The sequence below is a fragment of the Geotrypetes seraphini genome, chromosome 13 (assembly GCF_902459505.1).
Source record: "Geotrypetes seraphini chromosome 13, aGeoSer1.1, whole genome shotgun sequence".
NCBI lineage: Eukaryota > Metazoa > Chordata > Amphibia > Gymnophiona > Dermophiidae > Geotrypetes > Geotrypetes seraphini.
Window position 1 is genome coordinate 8,916,040 of NC_047096.1, and position 12,867 is coordinate 8,928,906.

General features: G+C 41.7%; 1 protein-coding gene across 7 annotated transcripts in view; it reads left to right on the forward strand.

Moving 5' to 3' along the window:
• The window catches only part of HIPK1 (homeodomain interacting protein kinase 1), a 96,058-nt gene that overhangs the window by 32,178 nt on the left and 51,013 nt on the right, over window positions 1-12,867 (forward strand). For all 7 annotated transcript variants that reach the window (XR_004536745.1, XM_033917790.1, XM_033917792.1 and 4 more), the window contains exons 3-4: window positions 9,334-9,457; window positions 12,256-12,375. Coding sequence is in view for 6 of the 7 variants with exons in the window: in XM_033917790.1 (XP_033773681.1) it covers window positions 9,334-9,457; window positions 12,256-12,375 (244 nt within the window). In the remaining variant the exon portion in view is untranslated. The remainder of the gene's footprint in view (window positions 1-9,333; window positions 9,458-12,255; window positions 12,376-12,867) is intronic.

Below are 12,867 nucleotides of genomic sequence, written 5' to 3' on the forward strand. Positions count from 1 at the left end.
CTTTTTAAAGACGCCTATATCTTGTAAACCCGATTTCCACAACTACTGTTCCTCTTTCGTAAAACCTCTTTGACAATCAAAATGCTTCTTTTGAAGCAACCCCCCCTTACCAATTGCACTTCCCTCCCCATTTTGCCTCCCTTATTTTTTATTTTCCATTTCGATGTATTTAACAACTTTCCTCTCCCCTTGTTTCCCTTCCATATCATGCACGTATATGCGTAAGTGCTTCCCTTCTTTTAGCTTAGCCATGCTTTTATTTTAAGTTTTTTAATTTTTATATTCTATTTTATTGTTAACCGTTTAGATCAGGGGTGTCAAAGTCCCTCCTCGAAGGCCGCAATCCAATCGGGTTTTCAGGATTTCCCTAATGAATATGCATAAGGCAGTAAAAGTGGCAAAAAGAGACCACGAGGAAAAAATAGCCAAGGAGGCAAAAAACGTCAAGCCGTTCTTTCGATATATTAAAGGAAAAAGACCTGTGAAGGAAGTGGTGGGACTGTTGGATGACCAAGGATTAAAGGGAGCACTAAAGGAGGACAAAGAAATCGCTGATAGACTGAACACATTTTATGCATTTGTATTTACCAAAGAGGATATACACAGCATACCGGAACCCATCAGGCTATATGCTGGAAGCGAAAACGGGAAACTGACAGGGTTGACGGTCAGTCTAGAAGAGGTATGCAGGCAGATTGATAGGCTCATGAAGGGGGAGGTGAGCGTGTGTGTGTGTGTTTGTGCACGCACCAGATGTACTCTGACAATCGGCTTAGATGCTGAGGTTCATACTCCTCTGGTGCAAAGTGGCAGATGAATGAATATTTGTAAATTGTTTCACCTAAGCAGACATAACAGTCATACACCCTTACCATTGGCAAAAAAATGTGTCTACATCATATAGAAAACTGGACCTCAACTCACTGTCTCAAACTAAATAAGAATAAAACCAAATTCCTTTGGCTAGGACTCTCAACTGACACACGCTACAAAGATTACAGTAGATGAGAGACTTTCCATTTGAAGTTCAATCCCAAATCTTAGGAGTAGAGTAGGAGTAACCACTTACTTATCCATGTAGAGAGCCACATACAATCAATAATAAAACAATCTTTCCTTGTGATGAGAAAGCTGAGATCCATCAGAAAATGCTTTGAAACAGAGGCTTTCTGAATTTTAGAACAATCTATTCTTTCTCAACTAGACGACTGTAATGTAACTCTAGTTCTTTGCTCTAAAACAGTGCTATCACGTCTATAACTACTTCAAAATGCAGCAGTAAGACGTATATATAGGGACTATAGAAATTGGAACACCTACAGCCAGCCTACTATGTGAAACTACATTGGCTGCCCATAACTGCAAGGCATCACTACCTTTAAGATTCTGACAGGCAGTGTCCCTGACTACCTAACAGAGTTGGCCATCCTGCTTCAAGATGCCTGCAACAGTTGTTCCACCAGAAATCTTTTCCATTTAAAATTCCCCAACATGCAACAAAATAAAGTCCACTAGGCAAATTACCTTATCCATCCAATATCAATTAGCAAAATGCTGAAACCAACTATCACTTACACTACGATCTTGTGACCAATATCTCAGGTTCAGAAAACTTTTTAAAGCATTTCTGTATCAAGACGGGGAGCCAACCCTGAAGTAACTGAAATGGTAATTGTAAAAGCCCATTTCTAAACTGTATAATGCAACTCTGGGGACATAATGATGAGCCAACGATGAGCTACTTGAACTTGAAACTAGAGGTATGTATTTGTAACTATGACTTAACTCATAATAAATGTACTGATCTACCTGTACAAGCAACTCTGTGTCAAACTGTCCATTGTAATTTCCTGGGTAATTGACCCAACCTCTTGTAATATAATCCGACCTTGAAGGCAGAATAGAAAACCTGATTAACACAACATATTGTACTTCAATGTGTGTTTTTCATGCTAGATATAAACTATTTTGACCTATTTTCTGTGCTGAGTATATCATTCATCTCTTCCTTTGGTGTTCTTTTAATTCCCTTTAGCCCAGGGATCTCAAAGTCCCTCCAAGAGGGCCGCAATCCAGTCGGGTTTTCAGGATTTCCCCAATGAATATGCATTGAAAGCAGTGCATGCACATAGATCTCATGCATATTCATTGCAGTCCTCAAGGAGGGACTTTGAGACCCCTGCTTTAGCCGGTACTGGTGGAGCTCTTTCCTTTCCGATCCAACAGTTTCACTCGCGCACCTTTTGTAATTCTGTTTCAGTAGGAATCTGCCTCTGTTGATCTAAACTGGCCTGTTCCATTCATTGATAACTTTTTGAATCCTATTCCTATTCCAGCCACAGATCATGGCTCCAGCAGAGGTTTATGCGTGTGCACTCCAAACCTTGCTAGGAGGTGGATGTGACGAAGATCCCTACCTATGGATTCTGTCTTTATGGCATCTAAGCAGTAGCACATTTTAAGATACATACTGTACAATTTCTCAGTGGCAGATTAAGTGCAATTTTGGCATTGCTGGAGGAATTTGGCAGCCTTCAGTGCTGGAATTCACAGGAGAAAAGAATCAAAGCAGAGAGAGTTTTTATTAAATAGAGAAGGTGGTGGTGAATTTGGCTGCCAGTTTGCTTAGGTTACTGTTTATGGCCCTAGTTACAAGTATGTTGCACCCAGTTTCTTTTCTGAAATTCCTAGTACTCAGCTAAGCAAACATTTTTAACATTGCAGTTAAACTTGTATGCCCTTTGCTATTTACTGATCTAGTTTTTCCACTACCCGTAAAGTACCTTTTCATTTAAAAAAAAGTGTGTTTGTTATAAAAACCTCACAATATTCTCAGTTCTCTTTGACACGTGTCCATGCACACACAATATTGCAGCCGCCCTCCTCCTGATTTTGGTGCTCTAACAGCTGCTGGAAACAAATGGGAATGTTGTTCTGGGTTATATTTTCATCCTGCAGCGTCTCGGAGATTTTTCTTTTTGTAACTCTTGTTCACGCTTGCCCCTACTGCTCTGCTGCCATGGAGACTGGCTTCGAAAAGGCTGGTCTTCCATATCCCAGTGACAATAAACATGTCAGTACAGGTGCCTTGCATTAAGTCTTGGACACTTTCTCAGAAGCTGAGGCGCTCCTGAATTATCATATGCCCTAGTATCAGAGTTACAGAATGATATATTGCACTCGAGGTGGATACAGGTTGGCAGGCATATGTGCAAAATATGTGACTAAAGTCACCAGAGATGAAGAAGTTAGGTTTTGATGATTTATATATAGTAATGCAACTGTCCAAACCCTATCCTTTTATGCGGAAAAAAAAAAATTAGACGTTCAAAATGTGAAAAACTGATTGCTTAACATTTTGGATCTGCTATGAAAGTCACCTTTTCCCAGAGACAGTCACATCTTTCTACCTGTTGGTTAATTTGTATTAATTGCTCATGTGGGAACATTATTGAACATAGGGAATTGCAAAACAAGATCTGCTGCCTGATAGGCATAGAGAATATTAGGAAGCACAGGATATGGTGATGTAATATTATTTTCTGATTCTACATCCTCTGGAACTGGCAATGGAGGAGAAGGGTAATGCTAAGAGTGACTTAACTGTCTGTATGAGAAGAGGAATTAAAGAATTGGAGCTTTGGTGTATGTCTAGTAGCACTATAGAAATACATCTTAATAATAGTAGCAGCTTGCTTATGGGTGTTTCTTGAACAGCTGCTTTTTAATCTTCCAGCTGAGCCTACCAGGAAGCTTCTAATGGGTTATGTGGCTCCCTGATAAACTCTGCAAGGCTTGGATGGGTTTTAGGGACACTACAGCAGCTTTCTTACATTGCACTAATTCCTTAGTTAAAGTTAGTCATTTTCCTCAGCCTTTGGAGGACTTTGCTATATTGGGACAGACTGAAGATCCATCAAACCCAGTATCCTGTTTCCAACAGTAGTCAACCCAGGTCCCAAGTACCTAGCTAGATCTCAAGTAGTACCATTGGTTACAGGATTCCTTACCCACCATCTGGTACTGGAGAAATACATTTCATCTCTGGAGGGGAGGATTTTTTTTTTGGGGGGGTGTAGGCTAGGGGGGTAATTTTGTATGTCGAGTCTGGGTTGTCAGAACTAACACCTAAACTCCTGCTGTTTTGCTTGTAGTGGTTTATTTGTATCACTGTGCTTGTTTGTTTGAATAAATCGTTTAAATTGGTTTGGAAAAAAACCCCAAAACAGATTTTATGCTGCTTATCCTAGGAATAAGCAGTGGATTTCCTCAAACCATCTAAATAGTGGCCTATAGACTTCCCTTTTAGAAATTTATCCAAATCTTTTTTTAAACCCTTCTAAGCTAACTGATTTTACCATATTCTCTGGCAATGAATTCCAGAATCTAATTATACGTTGTGTGAAGAAATATTTTCTCCGTTTTTTGTTTTAAATCTTCTACTTAATAGCTTCATTGCATGTCCCTTTTTCCTAGTTCTCACGAGAACAGCAGGAGACTGCAAACTCTGTAAGGCTGAAACCAAGAGTCTTTCCCTGCACAAAAAAAGAAAACTGCTGAGAGACTTGTTCAGTGAATCATTAGATCTTTTATTGAAAGCTCCTGCTGATAGATCAGTTCGGGGCTTCTCAACCCAGTTCTTGGGGCACACTGGCCAGTCAGATTTTCAGGATATCTACCATGAATATGCATGAGAGATTGGTATGCAAATATATCTAATGTATATTCATGTTAGATATCCAGAAAATTTGATAGGATTTTGTAGACACACTAAAGCCTTCAATCGTCTAATAATTGTTGCGAAACTGGTTTAGCGACCAATCATGTTTACTAACCCATTGCTCTAAACAGGCTTACCATGTGGAATTCTTTGCGGTCCTACATTTTTCCGATTCTGGCATGCAATTGAGGTCATTAATATTAAAACTAGGCATCTGATCACTGCCTTAAACTTGCATGCCAGAATCGGGTTGGTAGGACCGACCTGGAAAAGCCGACAGGTCAGTCTGCCTTTTTTTTCATTTTTTTTCTCTGGGCATAGATGTTGTGTGTGTGTGTAACCGTGTTGGGTCCTGTATCCCTAGCGGATTAGGTTCTTTAAGGCTCTTATTTGGATGATTTATTTTTATGTGGATGGAATTATTTTATGTGGATGATTTCAGTGGACCTTTGGAACTTTGACACTTTCAAATAAAGTCCATTTAGGAACATCGTCGCTCCACAGAGTTTTTTTTGGTTTTCTCTGGATTTTCTTCTTTGTGGATATTTTGGTGTCAATTCCTTTTGTTTTTGTTTGTGTGTAACACATTCACAATAACTCGCCCATAAAAAAAAATGCCCTGCCCACCCCCTCCTGCCACTGGGGAAAAACACGGTAAATAAAAAAATCCAAAAGCTTAAAACAAGGTTTTTTTCTTATAAAATGGACCTTTTTGTTGCCTTGTGTTCAGCGCGATTCTTTGAAACTATTTTCATTAAGTGGTTGGAGTGCTCTGCTCGTCCCTCTCACTGATAAAGGTTTCCCAAATGGTTTTAGGATGTTTGTATGTTCAGGCCTATCTCTTACTCTGTCCTCTACTTGAGCTTAGCTGAGCCCTTTCAAGAACTATGCAAAAGTGATGCGATTGATCATTCCTGGGCCAAAGCTGTTTAAAATAGGAAGACATTACAATCGGCTAGTTGCATCCAGGATTGTATTAAAATTGCATGGATATGGTTAAATGACAGTTTCTTCTGGAAGAACTGGCGGGATGGCTTTGGTTATTTTAAAGAGCTGGAAGCCAGCTAGGTTTCCAAGACCCAGGCTTTAGGGTCTTTGATCTCCTGTTAGAAAAATATTGGTTAACATATGGTGGCATTTTTTATTTTTTTTCTAATTAGATGTTTGCTTAGCTCAGGAAATGTCATTGAAAACATATTAAAGAGGTATTCATGAATTCTTCAGAGCTGATGAATGTTAGGTGTATTTAAGTATTAAAATGCTTAGTGATTTGTTAATTAGCATCACATGATTGAAGTTTTAATGCATGAAGCCACCAAAGAGTGCTGTAGCTTGTTTCTTTGATCTGTGAGAAATAAAAATTGTAACCTTGCTTACTTCATTTTAAAAGCTGAATCTGTTTTGAAGTACAATAACGCTCTCCAGGATTTCAACACACTCTCCAGAGGATACATGAAGATCCTTAGACACACCCCACTTTTCATGGCTTATATAATGGCCAGCCTTCTGTTGACCTAGTTGTTTTTTCAATTTAAATTGTGCGTTTGGCTTCAGTTTTGAAAGTAGCGACTCACTATAACCTCCTTTAAATAAAAATGTTTGGTCCAGCCAGTTTCAATATCAAACATTAGGGGTACTCTGTTGATATCTCTATTATATGGGCTTCATGTACAGGTAACCAAGAATAACCACCAGAGCATCTGCTGCTGACTGAGGCACCAGGAGAGAGCTTGGACGACATGTTACTGCGAATTTTCTGAATATTCCGTTTTCGTACAGCAAACAGATGCGCTTGTTAGAAGTGTGGCAGATTGTCAGGGGAATTGTTCCGTGCCTCATGAGAGCACACTGGTGATCGAGTTCATCAGGATCCATTTCTTTTAACTTGTAATCATGTTGCTTTTCCCAGAAACACATTACAGTAGGGGATTGTCTATTGCCTGGTGTGATTTATTTTTAAAGCCTTTATAACAATTTCCAGCTTCGTATTCATAAACAGATATAGGAAAATTCCATAAAGCACAGCAAGCATGCAAACAAAAATGGTATATTTTCCTTTTCACAGCCTCTTAGTTGTCCTACATCTTCTTGTGTGTGCCAGTCTTGCCGCTGTTTTCTCTAGAAATGCCAGCTCTGCAACTTACCTTCAGAAGAGTCCTATCTGGGGCTTGGTTTCTCATCAGGAATCAATTGTAAGCTCAGCCACATGCATTAGGTGCATTATCAGCTTTTCTGTATTTGCTGGTGGTTCTGGATCTTGGGAGGCATATCAAAGCACTTAGATTGAAAACAGATGCTATAATAGCTGTTGTTTCATGTTCAATAAGACATGAACCTGCAGTACCACCTCATGTTCCTGATCTATTCTACACCTTTTAGAGGACCTCAATGAATAACTATACATGTAGTGCACAATATATGTCCTTATTTAATACATGAAATGACAACCTTAAATTCAATCTGGAGCCTGAAGCCTGGGAAAGGTTATGCAGGGCTGTGCCCTGAGAGAGAGATGTTATTATGTATTTCTTGTATGGCTCCGAGTTCAGGAGGGTGTACTGCTCACATTGAGAAGAATTCAGCATGAACGGGGTATCTTTAACACCCCCTTCTCCCCACCTCCTTGGCACTATATAATTGTTGAAAAGCTACAGAGATATACCTCGCAGGTTGTGGCTCAAGGCATGTCTGGCATTACTTTAATACTTGATGTTCCTTGTTCAGACTCAAGTACAGTGGTACCTTGGATTACGAGCATATTCCGTTCCAGGAGCATGCTCGTAATCCAAAATGCTCGTTTACCAAAACAAAGTTCCCCATTGGGGATAATGGAAACTCAGATGATTCGTTCTAGTACCCGGGGTCTATACCTGTCGGGTGCTGCAGCGCCATCTCCTCCGTCTGCCTCCTCCATGGGTTATCTGAAGAAGAACCCCACAGTGCTGCTTCAGGGAGGGAGTGGGGGATGCCAGCCGCCGGCCAGCCCTCCATTTCGGATGCCCCTCGCATGCTGGAGAGCCTCCACCCGAGCCCACGCAGCCGAGCACGAAACGCACAATGCCGATGATTGATGCTGTGCGCTTCACACGCAACGTGCAGGCGGGACAGCACCCGGCCGTGCAGGCCCAGAAAGAGGTCCTTCAACCTGCAGAAGGCACCCGATGTAGAAGGCTGGCCGGAAGACAGAAGAAGAATCCCCTGTAAGTGCTCATTAATCGGGGCAGTGCTTGGTTTGCAAGTCAAAAGGTTGCTGAGTGTTTTGCTCGTCTTGTAAAACACTTGCAAACCGGGTTACTTGTAAACCAAGGTACTACTGTATAGGAAACTGGTAAGTGTGCCCTACATTCTTGCACCAAAACAACAAAAAGATTGTGGAACGGAAGATTGGATGTACCAGTTTGTAGTTTAATAAGTGTACAGTCACAAGTGACCCACAGGATAGAAACCTTTTGGTGCTATTTGGAATTTGTTGTGTTTTCTACATTCTTGCACAGCGTATCCCTATGGGGCTCTTACCTCACAAGTTTGTGCCCCTGCTGTGCCATCTTAGAGCAATTTTTGACAAGATGATGATTAAATTAAAAATAATGAATAAATAGGTTAGATCTTAGAAAAAGCGATCAGATTGTACAAGGGCGGTTTGAAAAGTTTGGTGAAATCTAGCCTCCATCGCGGGCTATACACTTAGTCCAGTGAATTTCCAGTTTTTTCATAAGCTATTTTTCCTGCGATACAAAAAGAAACTGGAAAATGTGCTGGACTAAGGGGCTGATTCAATAAACTAATCAGCTGGCACCTAAAAAAATAGGCGCTGGCCACGTGTCAGTCGCACTTAGGCGCTGTTTACAGAATTGTAGCTAGTGGCGCCTATGTAAAAACTTAGGTCCCTGACTAGGGTTTTGAATGCCTACATTTCAGCCACCTGTTTGGAGAATCGGTCACACTCCGCCCATAAAAACTCCCACTGAGCATTGGGTGCTGCTAAGCAGTGCAGGAAGCCACTGCTTGCCCTGGATCGGTAGCATGGAATTTTGCTGCTCTTTGGGTTTTGGCCAGGTATTAGAGACCTGGATTGGCCACCTTGAGAACGGGCTACTGAGCTTGATGGACCATTGGTCTGACCCAGTAAGGCTCTTCTTATGTTCTTAAGCACCATGCAATAGGCACCTATCCCACAATTCATTTTTCCCCCCCAGTTACTGAGCCTATTGAGGGTATTTTGCCAATTAAGTTAGATGCCCTTTATAGAATCAATCAACCCCTAAGTGTATAGGCCTTGATGGAAACCACGTTGTTTAGCTTGCTTTCTTATCAAACTTTTCAAACCACTCTTGTATTTTAACAGCAGAGGGAACATTAGTTGCATTTACCTATTTTCCCAGTGACTTTGTGGGCTCTTCTGAAACAGAGGTGTAGCACATTCACAGTCCAGTGACTACTCCATTCTTGATAGCTGGTGACATCTGAATAGAAATAAAACTGTCTTATTCTGTACTCGTGTATGTGGTCTTTAGAGCTTGCAGTGATTTTGAGAATTTAATGAGCTGCTTAACCCATGTGCTTGTTTTTAATTGTATTTTTACTGCATTTGAAATCCCTTCTTCCCCCTTCAGAGCTCCTGAAATTATTCTTGGGTTGCCATTCTGTGAAGCTATTGATATGTGGTCTTTGGGCTGTGTGATAGCAGAGCTGTTCCTAGGTTGGCCCCTCTATCCAGGTGCTTCAGAATATGATCAGGTAAGTGGGGACTGGGGGGAGGGATGAAGCTGGAAACTACCAGCAGGTTTGGTGCTACATCTATTTGAAACAAATGCCAGATCTTGGTCTAGGGAGCTTTGTTACTGAGCAACTAGATAGCCAAAGAGAATACAAGGATTGCAGAAGATGTAGTCAGCAGAAAGCTGGCTGCTGGAGATATGCTCTAACCCAGGCCGCTGGGCTTTGTGTTCTTTCTAAGCAGGTCTTTGATCTTGTAAGTCAGGAGGATGTGGTTACACAGGACTTGTTTGGACATTACAGAGTCAGAATGTGCCTTTTTGTTGGGGATGGGAAAGTGCAGCTCCTTCTCATAAGCTTTATGTGGTGGCTCCGTATAAGCAGTTTGCTAAGAATATGGTCAGTGGACTCCTGAAATAGCTTCTCTAAAAATATGGTAGTGAAAGTTTGCACGAGTTCCCGTAACAAGGATGATTTTTCCAGTAGGAAGTTATGCGATTGCAAGAAATGTGTCAGAAAAGAAGGTGGGAGCAGAGAGTTCCCATAAATCCACTTTTAGATCGTCTTATCATCTGAGCTGATTGTGCATTGTGGTCATCCATATACCGGCACTAGGGAGGACCAAAAAATAATGTTTGTTCCCCTTTCCCATAAAGATAGATGTCAGGAGTTAGACCTGCTACTTGGGACGTCCAAGTTTCAAAAAAGAGCTCTGAGCAGTGCTTCACCAGAGGCATTAGGGAAGGTTCATTCCCCAGTGGTTGATGGTTCATAGACAACCCCGCGAAAGACAAAGGCGCGCGCCGACAACTGAGCGCAAGACGGAGGCGCATGCCGAAGAAAATTACAGTTTTTAGGGACTCCGACGGGGGTTTTTGTTGGGGAGCCCCCCCAGTTAATAGAGATTGCGCCGGCGTTGTGGGGGGTTTGGGGGGTTGTAACCCTCCACATTTTACTGTAAACTTAACTTTTTCCCTAAAAACAGGAAAAAAACTCAGCTAAACAGTAAACTGTCCATTTCAAGAGCCCAAGGATGGTTTACTTTCCAGCTAAGTGAAATGATGTGGTAGCCATGTTAGTCCACTTTCCAATAAAGTGATACCTTTTTTATTGGACTAACCCATTGCACTTTATGATGAGCTTTTCAAGGTAACCCTTGCTCAGCCGCCTTTCTGTCTTCTCCTCACCCCCTCTTCCTATCACTGAAATGCTTTCATGTTTTCCTTATCTATACTGATATTTGTCAACATTTGCTTATTTCTGATTTGAAGAAGAAGGGTTACCTTCCAAAGCATTGAGCATTATTTCCTTTTTTTAAAAAAATTTCTTTATACAGTGGTACCTTGGATTACGAGCATAATCCGTTCCAGGAGCATGCTCGTAATCCAAAATGCTCGTTTATCAAAGCGAGTTTCCCCATAGGAAATAATGGAAACTCGCTTTGATACGTTCCCACCCAACCCACCGAGGCCAGCAGCGCTGCGCCCTCCCCCCACAAGAACCAGCATTGCTCCCCCCGAAGGCCCCGTGATCTGACACCCTCCCCCCCTCGCGATCCGGCCCCCCCCCCCCCCCCCGCCGTGATCGGGCACCCCCCCCACCGCAACCTGAAGTCCCCCAGAGCCCTCTTCTTATTTTAATGTAGCACCGGCATGTCGGCCTCCTCTTCTGTGCTGGCCTTGAGCATGTGCGCATGCTCAAAGCCTGCGAGTTCACGTTCTCTCCGAGAATCTCACAGGCCTTGAGCATGGCCTTGAGAGAATCTCGCAGGCCTTGAGAGAACATGAACTCGCAGGCCTTGAGCATGCGCACATGCTCAAGGCCAGCACAGAAGAGGAGGCTGACATGCCGGTGCTGCATTAAAATAAGAAGAGGGCTCTGGGGGACTTCAGGTCGCGGCGGGGGGTGCCCGATGGCGGCGGAGGGGTGCCCGATGGCGGGGGGGAGGGGGGGCGCTTGCAAATCAATGCGCGCTCGGTTTCCGAGGCGCCGGTTTTGCGAATGTTTTGCTCGTCTTGCAAAACCCACTGTACTATCTTTCTAGCTAATAAACCCTTTTATATATGTAGTAGATACACTGTTTTTCTCAATATTCCATGTGAGCTGTTTACTATGTGCATTCTTTTACAAAGCCTGTCAACTGCTGATAATTACTGGAGGAAAAGCTAAGCTAAGTAGGTGGAAAAGGCCTCGGATACTAAGCTCTTACAATTTACTCTTTCATTAAAAGCTGGATTTCTCAAGCAATTCTGTGAAAACCCACTTTTAAAATCTTTTTAATTTTTATAGAAAACATTTTTAAAGAAAGATCCACTTAATGTAAACATTCTATATCATCTTAGATTTATATATTAATATTATATATTTAAAAAAAGTCTGTAGTTATTTATTTTTCATCCAAAAACCCAGTAAAGGCCCACGTTTTAGCTATATCAAGGGATGTGTATTCACTTCCTGTTTACCACAAAAGAATTGCATAATAAGGTCAGAGTATTCACATTTTTAAAAAGAGACTTCACTTACATAATCCATTTGATAGCAGGGCATTTGTATTCTTTATGGAATCCAATATGGTATGAATACTTTTATGGGACACCAAATACCTAGATTTTATTTATTGAAACCAGTTGCGCTGTTTAATTTTCTAAAGTTGGAAAACTAAAACAATCTGGAGCAAATACCTATGAATTATGTACTAATTGTTTTTAACTTGTTCAGTTTTAACTGTCTTAACACCTCTTTTGCTCTTTCTGAGCTCTTTCACGGGCCTTCCACAGACCTGCATGCAGTAATGGTGTATAAATATTTATTGTTTTTAGATTCGCTACATTTCTCAAACCCAAGGCCTTCCAGCAGAATATCTCCTCAGTGCTGGAACTAAAACATCCAGGTTTTTTAACAGAGATCCAGATCTGGGGTATCCTTTATGGCGGCTAAAGGTTTGTGACCGACTCCCCCCTCCCCCCTTTTTATTATAATATCATGACTTCTGTAGTTGTCTTTAGAATAATGGCATTTCTAAGCGGCACATGCTGCATTGCTGATCTTATCATTGATTGAGTTTCCTGTAGTAAAAATAAATCCAAGGTTACTAGGGTTGATCACAAGTGCTAATTAACCCCCCCTTAAAAAACCGTGATAGCGGTTTTTAGTGCACACAGGAGTGCTGAGTGCTCTGCGCTGCTCCCGACAGAGTTCCTATGAGAGAAAGAATGCCTATACAGTGTAGGGCAGCTCTTGGAAAGCGCTTCAACTTTCCTGTTCCATCAAGTGGCAGAAGATGAGGTCCCCAGGATGACAGAAGGAAATGCTAATGGAACTACACATCTCCCTCTGTATTTGCGGTTTCAGCAATCGCGGTTTCCATTATTTTAGCTTGCTGGCTTCTCCCCCCCAAAAAAAATTACATCAGCTTGCATAGAGAAATCACT